This window comes from Bos mutus, chromosome 27 (assembly GCF_027580195.1).
Source record: "Bos mutus isolate GX-2022 chromosome 27, NWIPB_WYAK_1.1, whole genome shotgun sequence".
Classification (NCBI taxonomy): Eukaryota; Metazoa; Chordata; class Mammalia; order Artiodactyla; family Bovidae; genus Bos; species Bos mutus.
This window is the reverse complement of record NC_091643.1, coordinates 11,264,578-11,288,171: the sequence shown is the minus strand read 5'-3', so window position 1 is coordinate 11,288,171 and position 23,594 is coordinate 11,264,578. Positions and strand designations below refer to the sequence as shown.

Here is a 23,594-nt window from a genome sequence, read left to right as displayed (position 1 = left end):
AAGTCCAACTAAGAATCTTAATTTACCTACTTAAAAAATAATTGTAATACATAGTGGAACTATATGTAACCTTGTTCTGTATTTCCCAAATCTCCTGTAAATGTGTTATCATACTGTCATAATTAAAAAAACAACAACAACAGTGCATTACTGGATAAAGACATAAAGACACAACTGTAACCCGGGATACTATAAGAGCATGTAAGGAGGTGTTTGAAAATGTAGGTTTTATTATTATTTAGGCATGCTGATGCCAACAGATGGGGAGATGATTGCTATTGGAAAGACACTTTGTTTCACAGTTCCCAAGAGGAAAGGGTGTACCACATCATGCCACGTGGGCAATCACCAAGAGTAGGTCAAGAGACAGAAGGAGCCATAGGAAAACATGGCAGGAACCTTTATTATGGTTCCTATAGGAAGAAATAGCAAGGCAAGGTAAACAGGTTTAGGATCGGCTAGTTTGGAAAGTTGCAGTGGGTTCTGGAGAATCAAGGTTGTTTAAAGGTATTTCGTACCTTGCCTTTGGATGATTAGGGCAGGGGAATTGGAGCGTGAGAACCTCGTGGCTCAGATCGTAAAGAATCTGCCTGCAGTGCAAGAGATACAGGAGACCTGGGCTAGATCCCTGGGCTCGAAAGATACTCTGGAGGAGAATGGCTACCCGCTCCAGTATTCTTTCCTGGAGAATCCCATGGACAGAGAAGCCTGGTGGGCTACAGTCCCTGGGGTCACAAAGACTCACACATGACTGAGCGACTAACAGTTTCACTTTTCACTAACCTGTAAAAGTGAAAAACTGAGAAAAAAAAATAAAAAACCCTGACAAAGGAGATTATTGGAGGTTGTGTTCTGATTTGGTTAGTTTGGCAGTGGGAGGAGGGTAGGGCCAAGGAAGACCTATTGTGAAACCTTTCTTTGCAAGGGCACATAAGACTGTTCTGTTCAGATAACTGAGAGAAGTTTAGGATGATTAATACACAAGGCTGAAAAGGGGAAAGGGAAAGAAATGAAGAACTGATATGATACTTGGATTTTATCCTAAAGGTACAGTCAATGAATGATTTTAATCAGAGAAATGACATGTTGATATTTTCATTTTAGAATCATGTTTGTAAACAGTGTAGGGGCAGGAATGCTGGTGAAAAGATTGAAGAAAGATAAAGCATTTAAGAGACTGTTGCAGTAATCAAGATAAACTTTTATAAATCAATAGATGGGAAAGGCCAATTTTAAGTTACTGAGCTTCAGTTAGAAGAACTTGTAAATTGATTTGATTTATTCATTTTTTGGATAACTTTATTAAGCGTCACCTACATCTCCAGTTACTGTTTTATTTATTGGGAATAGAGTAGTGAACAAAACAGAAAAAGTTTTGCTGTCATAGAACATGTAGTATAATAAATGTGGGAGGTCATAAATGATAATAGAAGAATAGATAATGAAGAAGTGGGAATCTGAGGGGGAGCATATTTTTGAGGGAGGATGGTCAGTGTAGTTTTGAATATGCTTATCTTGAGGGTCCTGTGGAATATCCAAGGGATAGTGTGCATTCTTCAGAGCTTAATTCAGACTTCAGTAGTTATACTAATTTGTGTGTATATGTGTAGTTTTGTGTGGTAGTTTCACATATGTAGCCTTTCCTAACTACCACCGCTTGGAATGGAGACACTCAAGAGCACTATCATCAGAAAGCTTTCTTATGTTATCCCTCTGGAGTCATTCCCATCTTTCCCCGCTTCCCTACTTCTTGACCTTTGGTAATCACCAATCAACTTCTCCCTCTGTGATTTCAGGAACACTGCATAAATGTTACCATGGAGTATATATCCTTTGAGATTTGTTTATACTTAGCATAATTTTTTTTAGGTTTACCCAAGATGTTCCATATATCAACAGTTCAGTAACGTCTCTTTTTTTCTTTTTATAACTAAGTAGCATTTTTACTGAGTAGCATGTTATGAATGTACCGGTTTGTTTAACCCGTTGACCATTGAAGGACATATGAGTTGTTTCCACACATGCATGGGTTTTTGTGAGCATCAGTTTTTATTTCTTTAGGATAAATGCCCATGAGTGCAATTGCTAGGTCTATTACCTGCTTTGAAACAAGTTGCCAAACTATCACCCAGAGTGGCTATATGATTTTATATACTACAGTATGTGAGTGGTTCAGTTTATATTCATTTTTTGTTGCTGTCTTATTTTGAAGTGTTCTAACCCCAAAGGAGCTTCAACCTGAGAGAGTAGATGGAGAGTAAATCTAAAACATATTATATAATAAATCATATTAAAATTTTAAATTAATTATGTTTTTCAGTTTGATTACCTGGGCTCTGATAGCATGATAGTAACAAATAAAGTCATCGAAATTATTGGCCTTGTAAATTCGGTAAGTATTTTCCTTTTCATACTAGTCAGGAAAATTCATACTAAGTTTGAAATTGTAATTCACATTAACTTGATGTGGTGCTTTTGAAGAATTAAGTTGTCCATATAAATTGAGTGTGAATTTATCAAAGATTGAATTAATTTAATTATAAATGTAATTTAATACATAAAAATTAATTTTTCATGCATTTATCTCTCTCTTTTTAGATGTTTGCCCAATTAAAAATTTCTATCGTGCTGTCATCTTTGGAACTGTGGTCTGATAAAAATAAGATCTCTACAGCTGGTGAGGCAGAAGAATTATTGCATAGATTTTTAGAATGGAAAAATTCCTATCTTACCCTGAGGCCTCATGATATTGCATATCTATTCATGTAAGAATAATGTTTCAGTTTTCTTAGAAATCAAAGATTTGTGATATTGTTGTAGCTTAATTTAGGGAATTGTTCATTTTTGACTGTTCACACTTTGGTTATTTTTTATGCACTCATTCAGCCCTCATACTCTCTTTCTGGTTATCAGACAATAAAAGAAGATTACTAAAATTTATTTCTATGCTTATCAACATTTACTGATGAGATTGACATTTCAAGAGGTTAAACCAACTCAGGATTTTGATGTCTAGGTTTTGGACCTACACTTAGTAACTCCAGAGTCAGTAATCTTAATCACTACATAAAAAGAAGGGATTTGCCTTGGGAAGTTTATATTATTATAATAAGTTTTGATCAAAGGCTTGGTAGAGTACTTGGTAGAGTATTTTATCCTAATGAATTTTCTACATTATTTTAAATGTTAGTTTTCTAACAATCAATTGTAAGTATATACTTAATCATTGTATCCATATAAAATTTACTAGCAATTATGATCATCATGTCTTTCAATAAATCTGCATGTACATATTTTGAATTTGGCATGGTGATATTTCTTTTTGCATATGTAAGATTAATCTTTTCCCTACATCTGTTACTGGTGGGTTATTTTTCTTTTCATTATTTTGACAGTCTGATGGATATAAAATTGAAATGTTTTTTAATTTCCTTTCTCCAAAGACTAGTAGATTTGAGCATCTTTTCATGTTTGTTAATCATTTGGATCTGTCCGTCTGAGATTGCCTTTTCATGTTATTTAACTAGTTCATTGTAATTTGTAAGGGTTTATTGAATGTTTAGATACCAATCCATTGTTTATGTATATCAAAAATACTTTTTCCATGTCTGTAATTTTTCTAAGATATTAAAATTTTTTTTTTGCTCCATAAAATCTTTAATGTTTTTAGGGCCAAGTTTGCTAATCTTATTTTTACTTCTGGATTTCCTATTTGATGAAGATCTCCTCCAGCCCTAAAGTTTAGTCTGCAAATTTTTGTTAAATAATAAATATTATTGTGTTTTATAAATGAGTTTTCAATGCATTTTAGTCTAATATTTATATAACAAAAAATAAGTAAAATTTTATTTTCTTCCAGTTAAATAACCAATTTTGCCATGAATTAAATTATTACCTTTGGCAAACATTTGTCAAGTCCCATAAACAACCTCTTGAAATGTTTAGAGATAAAAGTAAATCTATATATCAATGTGTTATTTGTAGACTTTTTGATACTAGTCATTCTCACAAGTGTGAAGTGATATCTCATTGTGCTTTTGATTTGCACTTCCTTGATAATTAGTGATACTGAGCATCTTTTCATGTATTTCTTGGCTATCTATATGTCTTTGGAAAAATGTCTTTTCAGGTCTTCCGTTCATTTTAAAATCAGACACAGGAGACATGGGTTTGATCCCGGGGTGTGATGATCCCCTGGAGTAGGAAATGGCAACCCACTCCAGTATTCTTGCTTGGGAAATTCCATGGACAGAGGACCCTGGTGAGCTACAGTCCATGGGGTCTCAAAGAGTCAGACATGACTGAGCATGCATGCCTTATATGATTTTTTAGTGTTGAGTTGTATGAGTTCTTTATATATTTTAGATATTAATCTATTATCAGATATATCATTTGCAAATATATTCTTCCACTCATTAGGTTGCTTTTTCATTTAGTTGATATCTTCCTTCACTGTGCAGAACAGTTTGGTTTCATGTAGTCCCATTTGTTTAATTTTTACTTTTATTTCCGTTGCCTGGGAAGACAGATGATAAAAAATACTGCCAAGACTGATATCAAAGATTATACTGCCTATCTTTTCTTCTAGGATTTTAAGGTTTTAGGACTTAAATTTAATTCCTTAATCCCCTTTGAGGTTTTTTTGAATATGTTATGGAGAATTGTCCAGTTTCAAGAATGTGGCTGTCCAGTTTTCCCACCACAATTTATTGAAGAGGCTATCTTTTACCCCTTGTGTGTTCATACTTCTTTTGTCATAGATTATCAACCAAATAAACTTGGATTTATTTCTGGGCTGTCTATTCTGTTCCATGGATCTATGTGTCTGTTTTTTGTACCAGTACAGCACTGTTTTAATTAATATAGCTTTGTAGTATAGTTTGATATCAAAGAATGAAATATTTCCAGCTTTGTTCTTTTCCTCAGAATTGCCTAGCCTATTTGAGGATCCATTAAAATTATAGTATTCTTTGTTCAAATTTGGTGAAAAATGCTGTTGATATTTTGATAAAGGATTACATTGAATCTATAGATTGTATGAGATTTTAACATAATAATTCTCCTAATATGTGAACACATATGTCTTTCCCTCTGTTTGTGTTCTCTTTAGTATCTTTCATCAGTGTTTTACTAGTTTTCTGAATATAGGTCTTTTATATGTTGGTTAGATTTATTCCTGAGTCTTTTAATTTTTTTTGATGTGATTGTAAATAAGATTGTGTTTTTATAAAGAAGTTTAAGTAGTTTTTAAAAAAATGATTGTTCTTTTTAAAAATGATTTTATTTATTTATTTTTGGCTGTGCTGGGTCTTCATTGCTGTGTACGCTTTTCTCTAATTGTGGCGAGCAGGGGGGCTCCTCTCTAGCTGTGGTGCACAGGCTCCGCGTTGTGGTGTCATGACCTCTAGGGCACACTAGCTTCAGTAGTTGCAGCTCCTCGGCTCTAGAGCACAGGCTTAATAGTTGTGGCATATGGGCTTGGTTGCTCCATGGAATGTGGGATTCCCGGACTAGGGATTGAGCCTGTACCTACTACACTGGCAGTCAGATTCTTTACCACTGAGTCACCAGGAAGCCCGAAATTGTCTTCTTCACTTCTCTTTCTGGTAAAATTTATTAGTGTATAGAAGCACAACTAATTATATTAATTTTGTATCCTGCAACTTTACAGAATTCATTGATGAGTTCTAACAGTTTTTTGTGGCATCTTTAGGATTTCCTATAATAGTATCATGTCATCTGCAAACAGTGAGTTTTGCTTCATCCTTTTCCATCCTTTGGATTCCTTTTACTTCTTTTTCCAGTTCAAATGCTATGGCTAGGACTGCCAACACTATGTTGAATATAGTGGTGAGAATATAATGAGCATCCTTGACGTGTTCCTAGTCTTAGAGAAAATGCTGCCAGTTTTTCATTCCGAGGTATGATGTTAGGTGCTGCAGGTTTGTCTTATACGACCTTTATTATGTTCCGTATGTTCTTTTATAGGGCTTCCCTGGTGGCTCAGTGGTAAAGAATCTGCCTGCCAATGCAGGATTATGGGTTTTATCCCTGGACATGGGTTCCATCCATCCCTGGGAAGATCCCCTGGAAAAGGAAATGGCAACCCACTCCAGTATTCTTGTCTGGGATATCCCATTGACAGAGGACCCTCGTGGGCTACAGGCCATGGGGCCACAAAATAAATGTACTAAATTAACTAAAATGTACCTTAGCCACTGAACAAAATGTTCATTTATACCCATTTTGTTGAGAATTTTTTGCCATAAATGCATGGTAAATGTTGTCAAAAGCTTTTTCTGTGTTGGTTCAAATGACTATTTTTTTTACTCTTCAATTTGTTAATATATATGACATTGATTTGGAAAACTCAGCAGTGGTCACAGGACTGGAAAAGGTCAGTTTTCATTCCAAGCCCAAAGAAAGGCAATGTCAAAGAATGCACAAACTACCACACAATTGCACTCATCTCACACACTAGTGAAGTAATGCTCAAAATTGTCCAAGCCAGGCTTCAACAGTACACGAATGGTGAACATCCAGATGTTCAAGCTGGATTTAGAAAAGGCAGAGGAACTAGAGATCAAATTGCCAACATCCGTTGGGTCATTGAAAAAGCAAGAGAATTCCAGAAAAACATCTACTTCTGCTTTATTGACTATGCCAAAGCCTTTGACCATGTGGATCACAATAAACTGTGGAAAACTCTGAAAGAGATAGGAATCCAGACCGCCTGACCTGCCTCTTAAGAAATCTGTATGCAAGTCAGGAATCAACAGTTAGAACTGGACATGGAACAATGGACTGGTTCCAAATTGGGAAAGGAGTACGTCAAGGCTGTATATTGTCACCCTGCTTACTTAACTTATATCCAGAGTACATTGTGAGAAACACTGGGCTGGATGATGCACAAGCTGGAATCAAGATTGCTGGGACAGATATCAATAACGTCAGATAGTCAGATGACACCACCCTTATGGCAGAAAGCGAAGAAGAACTAAAGAGCCTCTTGATGACAGTGAAAGAGGAGAGTGAAAAAGTTGGCTTAAGGCTCAACATTCAGAAAACTAAGATCATGGCATCTGGTCCCATCACTTCATGGCAAATAGATGGGGAAACAGTGGAAATAGTGACAGACTTTATTTTTTGGGGCTCCAAAATCACTGCAGATGGTGACTGCAGCCATGAAATAAAAAGACACTTACCCCTTGGAAGGAAAGTTATGACCAACCTAGAAAAGTTATGACCAACCTTTGTTTTGCCAACAAAGGTCTGTCTAGTCAAGGCTATGGTTTTTCCAGTGGTCATATATGGATGTGAGAGTTGGGCTGTAAAGAAACCTGCGTGCCGAAGAATTGATGTTTTTAAACTGTGGTGTTGGAGAAGACTCTTAAGAGTCCCTTGGACTGCAAGGAGATCCAACCAGTCCATCCTAAAGGAGATCAGTCCTAAATGTTCATTGGAAGGACTGATGCTGAAGCTGAAACTCCAATACTTTGACCACTTGATGCGAAGAACTGACTCATTTGAAAAGACCTTGATACTGGGAAAGATTAAAGGTGGGAGGAGAAGCAGACTGGTCTCCTTTCGGATGGACTGGTTGTATCTCCTTGCAGTCCAAAGGACTCACAAGAGTCTTCAGCACCACAGTTCAAAAGCATCAATTCTTCGGTGCTCAGCTTTCTTTATAGTCCAACTCTCACATCCATACATGACCACTGGAAAAACCGTAACTTTGACTATACAGACATTTGTAGGCAAAGTAATGTCTCTTCTTTTTAATATGTTGTGTAGGTTTGTCATAGCTTTTCTTCCAAGAAGCAAGCATCTTTTAATTTCATGGCTGCAATCACCATTCACAGTGATTTTGGAGCCCAGGAAAATAAAGTCTGTCACTGTTTCCATTGTTTCACCATCTATTTGCCATGAAGTGATGGGACCATATGCCATGATCTTAGTTTTTTGAATGTTGAGTTTTAAGCCAGCTTTTTCACTCTCCTCTTTTACCTTCATGAAGAGGCTATTTAGTTCCTCTTTGCTTTCTGCCATAATGGGGGTGTCATTTGCATATCTGAGGTTATTGATGTTTTTCCCAGCAGTCTTGATTTCAGCTTGTGTTTCACCCGGCCCAAACTTTCCCATGATGTACTCTGCATATAAGTTAAATAGCAGGGTGACAATATACAGCTTCGACATACCCTTTCCCAATTTTAAGATGTTGAACTTTGATGCATTAATAGTAAGACTGGTGACAGGGAATTTATCCCATTAGAAATATAGAAATTATGGTACAATCAGCATCCTTAAACTTAAGTAATGATCCTTCTTGATATCTTGATGTTATTTTAAAGCACCAATATATTTTTCATATGAGTAATGTGCTGCATGTTAACTCACTTCAGTTGTGTCTGACTCTTTGCAACTCCATGGACTGTAGCCTGCCAGGCTCCTCTGTCCATGGGATTCTTCAGGCAAGAATACTGGAGTGGGTTGCCATTTCCTCCTGCAGGGGATCTTCCTGGTCCAGGGATTGAAACCATGTCTCTTACATCTCCTGCATTGGCAGGTGGGTTCTTTATAATTAATGCCACTTGGGAAGCCCCTGAGTAATGTAATATAGTAGAATAAATACCTTGAAATTTATGATAATTAACAGTAATTTCCTGTGGTCTCCATACTCCAGATTTATGATCTTAGTCCTAAAGGAGGAATAGTGAACATAGCAAGTTTAATTTTTTTAAGCCTTTTACAATCTTTCCTTTATTCAACAAATGTTTATTGAGATAACATAGCATAGTGATTCAAATTTAAGCTCTGGAGGCCAACTGCCTGCATTTAAGTTCAGCCCTGTCTGTCACCTAGGGCAATTGATGTTTTCTGCCTCAATTTCCCTATATTTGCTTTTATTATTGTTATTCTTTCCCATCTTTACTGAGTTATAATTGATAAGTAAAAATTTTATATATTTAAGGGGTACAGTGTGGTTTTTTAATAGCATTTGAAGATTGTTTATTATTTATTTATTTTGGCTGTACTGGGTCTTTGTTGCTGTGTGAGGGATTTCTAGTTGTGACAAGCGGAGGTTACTCCCTAGTTGCAGTGTGCAGGCTTCTCTTTGTAGTGACTTCTCCTCTTGCAGAGCATGGGCCTCAGAGTATGTGGGCTTCAGTAGTTGTGGCCTGTGGGCTCTGGAATGCGGGCTCAGTATTTGCTGCATATGGGTTTAATTGCCCCGAGGCATGTGGACTCTTCCCAGAACCATGTCCCTTGCCCTGGCAGGAGGATTCTTAACCACTGACCACCAGGGATGTCCACAATGTGATGTTCTGATATATGTATACATTATAAAATTATAATCAAGTTGATTAACATATCCATCATCTTATACAGTTACCAATTTTTGGTGTGTGGTGAGAAAATTTAAGTCTACTCTAGCAAATTTCACATATACAATACAGTATTATTAACTCTAGTCATCTGACTGTACATTAGATCTCTAGGACATATTCATCCTGTGCAACTGAAACTTTATACCTTTAACCATCTTCCCATTTCCCCCATTTCCCAACCCCTGGCAACCACCATTCAACTCTTTGCTTTTATAAGTTGACCCTTTTAGATTCCACATATAAGCAAGATCATACAGTACTTCACTTTTCATGTTTGGCTTACTTCACTTAGCATAATGTCCTCCAGGTTTATCCATGTTGCAAATGGCAGGATCTCCTTCTTTCTTGAGGCTGAATTATATTCCACTGTGTATGTACATCATATTTTCTTTATCCATCCATCTCTCAATGGAATTTAATTTAAAAAATGGGCCTCTTGGGCATCATCTTGCATGACTGGGGGCACTCACTATGTTCTCACCTTTCCTTGTGGGAGAAATCATGGCTGAAGGCGTGTCTCTTGGCACTGAGCTGTGCTGCGTTGGGAGAATGGTGACGTGGGCAGAGTGAAACTGTTTTTACCTAAGAATGTGAATGTTTCTGGATTTTTTGCTCAAATGTGGTATGGGACCCTTCCTTGGACTCTTAGGCCACAAAAATACTGTCATCTGTGAGTATTTCTCAAAATTGTCTCTGGAGAGAGATGATGGGTTAAAAGTTCCAAGTCTGCCATCTTGCTGATGTCATTGCAGAAGATTAATGTTAGTACATTATGTCTATCTGTTTATAGTTTAAAGGAGGAAGAAACAATGAGAGTGAGAGTGAGAACAAGAATAAGAGTGAGAGAGAGATCCAAAGTAATGAATCAAATTAGAAGTGTGAAGGCGGATTTAGACGTCTTTAAACTCAAAGGAAGGTGGAGAGCATTACAGGTTATTGAAGCAGTGTACTTAGATATATAGTACACTTATATAGATATACTTATAGATATACTTATAGATAAATTTGGAAGGAATGATGCTAAAGCTGAGACTCCAGTACTTTGGCCACCTCATGTGAAGAGCTGACTCACTGAAAAAGACTCTGATGCTGGGAGGGATTGGGGGCAGGAGAAGAAGGGGACGACAGAGGATAAGATGGTTGGATGGTATCACCGACTTGATGGACATGAGTCTGAGTGAACTCCGGGAGTTGGTGATGGACAGGGAGGCCTGGCATGCTGCAATTCATGGGGTCTCAAAGAGTCAGACATGACTGAGTGACTGAACTGAATTGAATAATTCTTTTCAGAGTATGGAATTCATAGTTATAACTATAGTGAAACCTCTGTAGGAGGAGAGGGAAACAAGCAACATTGAAGAAGTAAAACATTAAATCTTGATAACTGATTTGATGTGAAGATTGGGTGGGCAGTATTAAGTAAAAAGTTATTATTGTATCCAGCTCATCAGGAGTATGGATAGAGTTTAGGGGAGAGTCTTATCTATTGGGAGAACTGTCTTGAATGAAGAAAGAATTTAAGCAATAATTTGATATTGGACTGTAAATCTAAACTTGGGTGTTAAGGGCAAATACTTGGATACAAGTGCTAAAGGGTAGAGATGTATAGTATCAGAATAAGGGAGCAGTGGAGGGACAGTGCAATTGTGAAGTAAAGTGCAGTTGAGACTGAGGGGACATTTCAAATTGAGAATTGAGTATCAAGCTTTTCTACATACATCCTGGAATGTTTGTTTTGGCTGGGGCTCTAATGATGGAAGAATATGTTTGGAGCATCTATATCTTAGTAATTGAAAGTCGGCCCTGGATTCAAACTGTTTTAAGTTCATATCCTTCAGCAGTACTTATTAACTCTACTGCCCTGAGCAAGTTATTTGTACTTTCTATCTGATATTTGATTTGTTCAGTGGGGACAAATAGTATCTATTTCACTGGGTGGATTTGAGAATTAAATAGAATAATTTATATAAATCTCTAAGAATAGTGGTATTATTATATGGCAGGCTATATGGAGTCTTTTTCAAAGCAGAAAAAAATTAATTTAAGTTGTAGAACAATATAGTCATTACAGTAAGAAAATGGTGAGCTTACCTGTATTTGAGTGAAAACTTTTAATCCATACATTAAAGCTACTTTTCATTGTTATTGAGCAAAATGCTTTTGATTGAAATGTTTGATCAAAGTCTTTGGTGCATATGTGCGTACTCAGTTGTTAAGTCATGTCCAACTCTTTGTGACCCCATGGACTGTAGCCCACCAGGCTCCTCTGTCCAGGGGGTTTCCCAGACAAGAATACTGGAGTGGGTTGCTGTTTCCTTCCAGGGAATCTTCCTGACCAAGGGGTCAAACCCTGGTCTCCTGCATTGCAGGCAGATTCTTTACTGTCCCTTTACAGGGAAGCCTGTAAAGGCTTTGGTAACCTTAACCAAATGTCACAAGAACAGTAAAGTCATCAAAAATTTGGATTCACTGGATATGTTTTAGAAACCCAAAGTGCTTAATCTCATTTAATGAACACTGTTTTACAAATGTGAAACAAAGACATAAAGATTTCACTTCAGTTTGCTTCAGACTAGAATTTTATGAACTATAGGAAAATTCTCAGCAAGAAATATCATATATGAATTGTCAAAATTAATTATCACTTAATACTTATTTATTTAGCTTTAGAGAATATCCAAATTATGTGGGAGCTGCATTTCCTGGAAAGATGTGTGTTACAGTTATTCTGCAGGAGTTGCTTTGGTATGTAATGACTTAATCTTATTTGAAAACAAGTGCATTAAAAATTTTCCCAGCATTCGGCATATATTTTACACATTTTACATTTATATTTACATTTAGATATTGCATTTATATTTTCATCACTGTTAAAACTTTGAAATATGTAGAATTAGTAGAATTCATAGAATTCTGAAGTGCAAAGTATCTTATTACAGATATTTGGAAGTTAAAGTGGAATAAAATATCACAGATACACTTGTATTCCTTACTATATTGAAGAATGCATCATGAAAAGATCTGCAAAGATATTCCTATAACCTAAATAGATTTTTTTTTCTTGTAGGTATAAAATTGGAGATGTAGTCTTACAGATAAAATAACTTAAAATCAAATCAAGTGATCAACCAAAAATATGATAAAAATTCTTGAAAATGTTTCAAACTTTCATGTTATTGTTCAGTTGCTCAGTCATGTCCAACTCTTTGTGACGCCATGGACTGCAGCATGCCAGGCTTCCTGTCCTTCACCATCTCCCGGAGTTTGCTCAGACTTATGTCCTTTGAGTCAGTGACTCATCCAACCATCTCGTCCTCTGCTGTCGCTTTCTCCTTTTGCCATCTATCTTTCCCAGCATCAGGGTCTTTTACAATGAGTTGGCACTTTGCATCCAGTGGCCAAAGTATTGGAGCTTCAGCATCAGTCCTTCCAATGAATATTCTGTGTTGATTTCCTTTAGAATTGACTGGTTGGATCTCCTTGCAGTCCATGGGACTTTCAAATCTTCTGCAGCACCACAATTTGTCCCAGCAGTCTTGATTTCAGCTTGTGTTTCACCCGCCCAAACTTTCCCCATGATGTACTCTGCATATAAGTTAAATAGCAGGGTGACAATATACAGCTTCGACATACCCTTTCCCAATTTTAAGATGTTGAACTTTGATGCATTAATAGTAAGACTGGTGACAGGGAATTTATCCCATTAGAAATATAGAAATTATGGTACAATCAGCATCCTTAAACTTAAGTAATGATCCTTCTTGATATCTTGATGTTATTTTAAAGCACCAATATATTTTTCATATGAGTAATGTGCTGCATGTTAACTCACTTCAGTTGTGTCTGACTCTTTGCAACTCCATGGACTGTAGCCTGCCAGGCTCCTCTGTCCATGGGATTCTTCAGGCAAGAATACTGGGTGGGTTGCCATTTCCTCCTGCAGGGATCTTCCTGGTCCAGGGATTGAAACCATGTCTCTTACATCTCCTGCATTGGCAGGTGGGTTCTTTATAATTAATGCCACTTGGGAAGCCCTGAGTAATGTAATATAGTAGAATAAATACCTTGAAATTTATGATAATTAACAGTAATTTCCTGTGGTCTCCATACTCCAGATTTATGATCTTAGTCCTAAAGGAGGAATAGTGAACATAGCAAGTTTAATTTTTTTTTAGCCTTTTACAATCTTTCCTTTATTCAACAAATGTTTATTGAGATAACATAGCATAGTGATTCAAATTTAAGCTCTGGAGGCCAACTGCCTGCATTTAAGTTCAGCCCTGTCTGTCACCTAGGGCAATTGATGTTTTCTGCCTCAATTTCCCTATATTTGCTTTTATTATTGTTATTCTTTCCCATCTTTACTGAGTTATAATTGATAAGTAAAAATTTTATATATTTAAGGGGTACAGTGTGGTTTTTTAATAGCATTTGAAGATTGTTTATTATTTATTTATTTTGGCTGTACTGGGTCTTTGTTGCTGTGTGAGGGATTTCTCTAGTTGTGACAAGCGGAGGTTACTCCCTAGTTGCAGTGTGCAGGCTTCTCTTTGTAGTGACTTCTCCTCTTGCAGAGCATGGGCCTCAGAGTATGTGGGCTTCAGTAGTTGTGGCCTGTGGGCTCTGGAATGCGGGCTCAGTATTTGCTGCATATGGGTTTAATTGCCCCGAGGCATGTGGACTCTTCCCAGAACCATGTCCCTTGCCCTGGCAGGAGGATTCTTAACCACTGACCACCAGGGATGTCCACAATGTGATGTTCTGATATATGTATACATTATAAAATTATAATCAAGTTGATTAACATATCCATCATCTTATACAGTTACCAATTTTTTGGTGTGTGGTGAGAAAATTTAAGTCTACTCTAGCAAATTTCACATATACAATACAGTATTATTAACTCTAGTCATCTGACTGTACATTAGATCTCTAGGACATATTCATCCTGTGCAACTGAAACTTTATACCTTTAACCATCTTCCCATTTCCCCATTTTCCCAACCCCTGGCAACCACCATTCAACTCTTTGCTTTTATAAGTTGACCTTTTAGATTCCACATATAAGCAAGATCATACAGTACTTCACTTTTCATGTTTGGCTTACTTCACTTAGCATAATGTCCTCCAGGTTTATCCATGTTGCAAATGGCAGGATCTCCTTCTTTCTTGAGGCTGAATTATATTCCACTGTGTATGTACATCATATTTTCTTTATCCATCCATCTCTCAATGGAATTTAATTTAAAAAATGGGCCTCTTGGGCATCATCTTGCATGACTGGGGGCACTCACTATGTTCTCACCTTTCCTTGTGGGAGAAATCATGGCTGAAGGCGTGTCTCTTGGCACTGAGCTGTGCTGCGTTGGGAGAATGGTGACGTGGGCAGAGTGAAACTGTTTTTACCTAAGAATGTGAATGTTTCTGGATTTTTTTGCTCAAATGTGGTATGGGACCCTTCCTTGGACTCTTAGGCCACAAAAATACTGTCATCTGTGAGTATTTCTCAAAATTGTCTCTGGAGAGAGAGATGAGGGTTAAAAGTTCCAAGTCTGCCATCTTGCTGATGTCATTGCAGAAGATTAATGTTAGTACATTATGTCTATCTGTTTATAGTTTAAAGGAGGAAGAAACAATGAGAGTGAGAGTGAGAACAAGAATAAGAGTGAGAGAGAGATCCAAAGTAATGAATCAAATTAGAAGTGTGAAGGCGGATTTAGACGTCTTTAAACTCAAAGGAAGGTGGAGAGCATTACAGGTTATTGAAGCAGTGTACTTAGATATATAGTACACTTATATAGATATACTTATAGATATACTTATAGATAAATTTGGAAGGAATGATGCTAAAGCTGAGACTCCAGTACTTTGGCCACCTCATGTGAAGAGCTGACTCACTGAAAAAGACTCTGATGCTGGGAGGGATTGGGGGCAGGAGAAGAAGGGGACGACAGAGGATAAGATGGTTGGATGGTATCACCGACTTGATGGACATGAGTCTGAGTGAACTCCGGGAGTTGGTGATGGACAGGGAGGCCTGGCATGCTGCAATTCATGGGGTCTCAAAGAGTCAGACATGACTGAGTGACTGAACTGAATTGAATAATTCTTTTCAGAGTATGGAATTCATAGTTATAACTATAGTGAAACCTCTGTAGGAGGAGAGGGAAACAAGCAACATTGAAGAAGTAAAACATTAAATCTTGATAACTGATTTGATGTGAAGATTGGGTGGGCAGTATTAAGTAAAAGTTATTATTGTATCCAGCTCATCAGGAGTATGGATAGAGTTTAGGGGAGAGTCTTATCTATTGGGAGAACTGTCTTGAATGAAGAAAGAATTTAAGCAATAATTTGATATTGGACTGTAAATCTAAACTTGGGTGTTAAGGGCAAATACTTGGATACAAGTGCTAAAGGGTAGAGATGTATAGTATCAGAATAAGGGAGCAGTGGAGGGACAGTGCAATTGTGAAGTAAAGTGCAGTTGAGACTGAGGGGACATTTCAAATTGAGAATTGAGTATCAAGCTTTTCTACATACATCCTGGAATGTTTGTTTTGGCTGGGGCTCTAATGATGGAAGAATATGTTTGGAGCATCTATATCTTAGTAATTGAAAGTACGGCCCTGGATTCAAACTGTTTTAAGTTCATATCCTTCAGCAGTACTTATTAACTCTACTGCCCTGAGCAAGTTATTTGTACTTTCTATCTGATATTTGATTTGTTCAGTGGGGACAAATAGTATCTATTTCACTGGGTGGATTTGAGAATTAAATAGAATAATTTATATAAATCTCTAAGAATAGTGGTATTATTATATGGCAGGCTATATGGAGTCTTTTTCAAAGCAGAAAAAAATTAATTTAAGTTGTAGAACAATATAGTCATTACAGTAAGAAAATGGTGAGCTTACCTGTATTTGAGTGAAAACTTTTAATCCATACATTAAAGCTACTTTTCATTGTTATTGAGCAAAATGCTTTTGATTGAAATGTTTGATCAAAGTCTTTGGTGCATATGTGCGTACTCAGTTGTTAAGTCATGTCCAACTCTTTTGTGACCCCATGGACTGTAGCCCACCAGGCTCCTCTGTCCAGGGGGTTTCCCAGACAAGAATACTGGAGTGGGTTGCTGTTTCCTTCCAGGGAATCTTCCTGACCAAGGGGTCAAACCCTGGTCTCCTGCATTGCAGGCAGATTCTTTACTGTCCCTTTACAGGGAAGCCTGTAAAGGCTTTGGTAACCTTAACCAAATGTCACAAGAACAGTAAAGTCATCAAAAATTTGGATTCACTGGATATGTTTTAGAAACCCAAAGTGCTTAATCTCATTTAATGAACACTGTTTTACAAATGTGAAACAAAGACATAAAGATTTCACTTCAGTTTGCTTCAGACTAGAATTTTATGAACTATAGGAAAATTCTCAGCAAGAAATATCATATATGAATTGTCAAAATTAATTATCACTTAATACTTATTTATTTAGCTTTAGAGAATATCCAAATTATGTGGGAGCTGCATTTCCTGGAAAGATGTGTGTTACCGGTTATTCTGCAGGAGTTGCTTTGGTATGTAATGACTTAATCTTATTTGAAAACAAGTGCATTAAAAATTTTCCCAGCATTACGGCATATATTTTACACATTTTACATTTATATTTACATTTAGATATTGCATTTATATTTTCATCACTGTTAAAACTTTGAAATATGTAGAATTAGTAGAATTCATAGAATTCTGAAGTGCAAAGTATCTTATTACAGATATTTGGAAGTTAAAGTGGAATAAAATATCACAGATACACTTGTATTCCTTACTATATTGAAGAATGCATCATGAAAAGATCTGCAAAGATATTCCTATAACCTAAATAGATTTTTTTTTCTTGTAGGTATAAAATTGGAGATGTAGTCTTACAGATAAAATAACTTAAAATCAAATCAAGTGATCAACCAAAAATATGATAAAAATTCTTGAAAATGTTTCAAACTTTCATGTTATTGTTCAGTTGCTCAGTCATGTCCAACTCTTTGTGACGCCATGGACTGCAGCATGCCAGGCTTCCCTGTCCTTCACCATCTCCCGGAGTTTGCTCAGACTTATGTCCTTTGAGTCAGTGACTCCATCCAACCATCTCGTCCTCTGCTGTCGCTTTCTCCTTTTGCCATCTATCTTTCCCAGCATCAGGGTCTTTTACAATGAGTTGGCACTTTGCATCCAGTGGCCAAAGTATTGGAGCTTCAGCATCAGTCCTTCCAATGAATATTCTGTGTTGATTTCCTTTAGAATTGACTGGTTGGATCTCCTTGCAGTCCATGGGACTTTCAAGAATCTTCTGCAGCACCACAATTTGAAAGCATCAGTTCTTTGGTGCTCAGCCTTTTTTATGGTCCAGTTCTCATATCCATACATGACTACTGGAAAAACCATAGCTTTGACTATATGAATCTTTGTTGGCAAAGTAATGTCTCTTTTTTAACATGCTGTCTAGGTTTGTTATATCTTTCCTTCCAAGGAGCAAGCATCTTTTAATTTCATGGCTGCAGTCACCATCAGCAGTGATTTTGGTGCCCAGAAAAATAGTCTGTCATTGTTTCCATTGTTTCCTATCAATTTGCCATGAAGTGATGGAACCAGATGCCATGATCTTCGATTTTTGAATGTTGAGTTTTAAGCCAGCTTTTTCACTTTCTTTTTTTACCTTCATCAAGAGGCTGTTTAGTTCCTCTTCACTTTCTGCCATAAGGGTGGTATCATTTGCATACCTGAGGTTATTGATATTTCTCCTGGCAGTCTTGATTCCAGCTTGTGCTTTTTCCCAGCTTGGCATTTCTCATGATGTACTCTGCATATAAGTTAAATAAGCAGGATGACAATATGCAGCCTTTATGTACTCCGTTCCCAATTTGAAGCCAGTCTGTTGTTCCATGTCCGGTTCTAATTGTTGCTTCTTGATCTGCATACACGTTTCTCAGGAGGCAGGTCAGGTGGCCTGGTATTCCTTTCTCTTTAAGAATTTTCCAGTTTGTTGTGATCCACACAGTCAAAGGCTTTAAGTGTTGTCAGTGAAGCAGACGTAGATGTCTTTCTGGAATTCTCTTTGCCTTTTCTATGATTCAGCAGATGTTGGCAATTTGATCTCTGGTTCCCCTGCCTTTTCTAAAACCAGCTTGAACATCTGGAAGTTCACGGTTCACATACTGTTGAAGCCTATCTTGGAGAATTTTGAGCATTACTTTACTAGCCTATGAGATGAGTGCAATTGTGCAGTAGTTTGGGCATTCTTTGGCATTGTGTTTCTTTGGGATTGGAATGAAAACTGACCTTTTCCAGTCCTGTGGCCACTGCTGAGTTTTCCAAATTTGCTGGCATATTGAGTGCAGCACTTTCATAGCATCATCTTTTAGGATTTGAAAAAGCTCAGCTGGCATTCTATCACCTTCACTAGCTTTGTTCGTAGTGATTCTTCTAAGGCTCACTTGACTTTGCATTCCAGGATGTCTAGGTGAGTGATCACACCATTGTGATTACCTGGGTTATGAAGATCTATTTTTGTACAGTTCTTCTGTGTATTCTTGCCACCTCTTCTTAATATCTTCTGCTTCTGTTAGGTCCATACCATTTCTGTCCTTTGTCAAGCCCATCTTTGCATGAAATGTTCCCTTGGTATCTCTAATTTTCTTGAAGAGATCTCTAGTCTTTCCCATTCTATTGTTTTCCTCTATATCTTTGCATTGATCACTGAGGAAGGCTTTCTTATCTCCCCTTGCTTCTCTTTGGAACTCTGCATTCAAATGGGTATATCTTTTCTTTTCTTCTTTGCCTTTACCTTCTCTTCTTTTCTTAGCTATTTGTAAGGCCTCCTCAGTCAAACATTTTGCCTTTTTGTCCTTCTTTTTCTTGGGGATGGTCTTGATCACTGCCTCCTGTACAATGTCACAAACCTCCGTCCATAGTTCTTCAGGCCCTCTGTTTATCAGATCTAATCCCCTGAATCTATTTCTCACTTCCACTGTATAATTGTAAGGGATTTGATTCAGGTCATACCTGAATGGTCTAGTGGTTTTCCCTAGTTTCTTCAGTTTAAGTCTGAATTTTGCAATAAGGAGTTCATGATCTAAGCCACAGTCACTCCTGGTCTTGTTTTTTCTGACTGTATAGAACTTTTCCATCTTCTGTTGGAAAGAGTATAATCAGTATGATTTTAATTTTGACCATCTGGTGATGTCCTTGTGTAGAGTCATCTCTTGTATTGTTGGAAGAGGGTGTTTGGTATGACCAGTATATTCTCTTGGCAAAACTCTGTTAGGCTTTGCCCTGCTTCATTTTGTACTCCAAAGCCAAACTTGCCTATTATCCAGGTATCTCTTGACTTCCTACTTTTACATTCCAGTCCCCTGTGACAAAAAGGACATCTTCTTTTTGGTGTTAGTTCTAGAAGGTCTTTTCGGGCTTCATAGAACTGTTCAGCTTTAGCTTCTTTGACATTAGTGGTTGGGACATAGACTTGGATTACTATGATATTGAATGGTTTGCTTTGGAAATGAACAGAGACCATTCTGTTGTTTTTGAGATTGCACACAAGTACTGCATTTAGGACTTTTTTGTTTACTCTGATGGCTACTCCATTTCTTCTGAAGGATTCTTTCTCACAGTAGTAGATGTAATGGTCATCTGAATTAAATTAGCCCTTTCTAGTCCATTTTAGTTCACTGATTCCTAAAATGTTGTTGCCCACTCTTGGCATCTCCTGTTTGACCACTTCCTTGATTTACCTTGATTCATGTACCTAACAGTCCAGGTTCCTATGCAATATTGTTTTTTATAGCATTGGACTTGACTCCATCACCAGTCACATCCACAACTGGGAGTTGTGTTTGCTTTGGCTCCATCTCTTCATTCTTTCCTGAGCTATTCCTATAGCTTGGTTTTTATCTTGGCGATTTTGTTTGGTTCCCTTTTATAGTTTCTAGTTCCTTGGTTCAGTAATGTGTGTTTCCATTGACAATCTTTCTTAATTCCTTCAGCATTTTTGTTAATTGCTCTTTGAACTTGGGTTCTGGTAGATTTGGGATGTCTGTTACATTGTTTTTTTCAGAAGATTTATCTTTTTTTAATTGGGAGTAGTTCTTCTGCCTTTTCCTTATAGTTCTCTGACTATTAATTTAAGAGAAACAGTTATCTACTCTGGTCTGAAGGTCTGTTTTTATGTAGAACTGAAAGCTGAGCACAGAAGAATTGATGCTTTTGAACTGTGGTGTTGGAGAAGACTCTTGAGAGTACGTTGGACTGCAAGGAGATCCAACCAGTCCATCCTAAAGGAAATCAGTTCTGGGTGTTCATTGGAAGGACTAATGTTGAGGCTGAAACTCCAATATTTTGGCCACCTGATGTGAAGAGCTGACTCATTTAAAAAGACCCTGATGTTGGGAAAGATTGAAGGCATGATGAGAAGGGGACGAGAGGATGAGATGGTTAGATGGCATCACGGACTCAATGGACATGAGTTTGGGTAAACTCCGGGAGTTGGTGATGGACAGGGAGGCCTGGCATGCTGTGGTTCATGGGGTTGCAAAGAGTCGGACACAACTGAGCTACTGAACTTAACTGAACTGACCCTTTATGTAAGATTGTGTAAGTCCAATAGTTTTGGTTCAAGGGCTGTTTTGATATGAATGCTTGACATGTCTTTCTCAGGGTGTGCTGGCCCTTGTCCCCTTGATAGGGGGTGTGCTTGTGGTGTGCTGACTGGAGCCTGCACTGGAGGTTGGGTGGAGCCTCTTCTTTGCTCTGTGGTTGTCACAGCCTTGTTGGGGACAGAATCTGCTCTTCAGTTATTGGAATGGAAGTTTCCAGATCCTTTTCTAAACTGTTGTGTGAGGTAGGACTGGAGCACTCCTACTGGGACAGGAGCTGCTGTGAACTCCTCCCCAGATGCTGTCCACCAAGATGTGTGATTGTGTGATGTTGCCCACCACTTGATGTGTGCGCCCACTAAGTTTTCTGATTGTGGCACCTGGACTCATCTCTGTCATGGGAGTACCAATAATTAGCTCAGATGTCCCTCAGGCTTGAATGCATTGTTCTTGTCCCAAAACTCACTGGTCTGAGTCCTTCCAAAGTTATACTCCTGTGCCTGATTTGGGAGCGTGGATAATCAGCTTAAATTTCAGGTCCCCCACCTCCATGTTTGGGTACTCTGGAACTTTGCAAAACCCTCGGTGGTGGAAACCATGCTTTGTTGTGAGCATGCTGACAAGAAAACTGCTATGGTGCACCTGTGACCCTTGTTTTGTGTGTTGACAATGGGACTCTTACGGTGGACTCCCACATCATTCTGTACACATTCCCAGTCATGACCCAGACTATACTCCAGGCCCTTCAAGCTATCTCTGTATAGCCAAACTGAATCCTTTCTCCAGACTGTCCATTGAAGCTTTGAGATTCAGAACTTGGCCACTTCACACTCATGAATATTTAGGCATGTGGGAAGCTTGCTGACATGCAAAGGCAGTCTGTGCTGTCTCTCTGTGCCCTGCTGGGGCGTAATCCACCTCCCACACTCTCCCTTGAGTCTCTGATGCTCCCTCTCTGTCCCACCAGACCTCCCAGGTGGTAAAGGAGATTTCTAGAATAAGGGAACCTTTCTTCTTTCACAGCTCCCTGCCTAGGGGCAGAGGTCCCGTTCCAGTTCCTCTTTTCCCTTGTCCCTTCCTCGTACTCCACTATCTAAGAATCCTTCTTGCAGATTTAGTTGAATGTGATCTTACGCCTGCTTTCAGTAGATTTTCTGTGAGATGTGTTCTGCATGTAGATGTATTTTTGATGTATTTGTGGGAGGAGGTAAGTTCCAGGTGCCTCTACTCTGTCATCTTCATCTCCTCCCACTCAGTAGCATTTTCAAACTTTATACTTTTACTTCTCTTCTTCTCCAGGGTCTTATTCTTTTTTAGTTATTAATTATAGTTTATATGCTTTTACATCTCTTTTTATATTATATATCCTATAATGTATTTTATTATAATTGTTTTAGTATATTTGTTTTTCCACTTTTAAACTAGAGTGAATTATGCACCATCATGATGCTATCACAGTATCTAATTCTGACTATACACCTGCCATTAACAGTGACATTTATGCTAATTTTCTCATGTTTTAATGATGTTAATTAGCATTATTTTACTTCAACTTCACTCCCTTTAGTATTTCTTGTAAGGCATCTCTAGTGATGATGAACTCCTTTAGCTTTTATTTGTTTTAGAATCATGATCTCTTCTTCATTTATGAAGCACAGCTTTGCTGGGCATAGAATTCTTAGTTGACAGTTTTTTCTTTTGATATTTTGAATATATAATCCTATTCTCTCCTCACCTGAAATATTTCTGTTGAGAAATATGCTCATAGTCTTATGGGAGTTCCCTTGTATATAACCTGATATCTTCTTTTTCTTTCAAAATTCTTTCTTTTTCTTTATTTTAATAATTTAATTGTAATGTGTCCTCATGTAGCCCTATTTGGGTTCAACCTATTCAGGATCCTTTGTGTGTTATGCACTTGGAAATCCATTTCTTTCCCAGTCTTGGAAAGTTTTCAGCCATTTTGCTTTAAATGTACTTTCTGTCCCTTCCTTTTCTCCTTTTCAAGTTCCTAAGATATGGATATTAGTGTGTGTGTGTGTGTGTTCGTCCCATAGTCGTGTAGGCTTTCTTCTCTCTTTTTTATTCTTTTTAAGGTTTTGCTCTTCTGACTGAATAATTTTAAATATTCTTGAATTCTAGATCACTGATTCTTTATTCTGCTTGTTCAAGCCTACTGTTGAAGCCCTAGGACATCTTTTTTTAAATTTTTATTTCTTCGTTGACCTTATTTTCTTCATTCACCATTTTCTAATTTCATTTAGTTATCTGTTTGCTTTTGTAGTTCACTAAAATTCTTTAAGAAGTTTATCCTGAATTATTTCTCTGACATATCTCCTTTCCTTTTGGGTCATTTATTTGCAGCATTTTTAGTTTAATTTTATTGTGTTACATTCACCTGATTTTTCTTACTTTCTTCATTCCTTACTTTTGTATCTGTGCATTTCAGTAATTGGTCTCCTCTTCCAGACTTTACAGGCTTATTTTGGCAGACAGTTCTTCCCTAGCCAGTTCAGTTGAGGTTTTTGGACATGTACTTGGGCAGACAGGTCCTATTTTGGGGC

At 37.5% G+C, this 23,594-nt stretch overlaps 1 protein-coding gene across 1 annotated transcript in view; it reads left to right on the top strand.

Annotated features, from left to right (window-relative positions):
- Positions 1-23,594, top strand: part of ADAM32 (ADAM metallopeptidase domain 32) — a 169,401-nt gene that overhangs the window by 44,086 nt on the left and 101,721 nt on the right. The window contains exons 8-10 of the mRNA XM_070364108.1: positions 2,321-2,392; positions 2,599-2,765; positions 16,881-16,962. Coding sequence (XP_070220209.1) covers positions 2,321-2,392; positions 2,599-2,765; positions 16,881-16,962 — 321 coding nt within the window. The remainder of the gene's footprint in view (positions 1-2,320; positions 2,393-2,598; positions 2,766-16,880; positions 16,963-23,594) is intronic.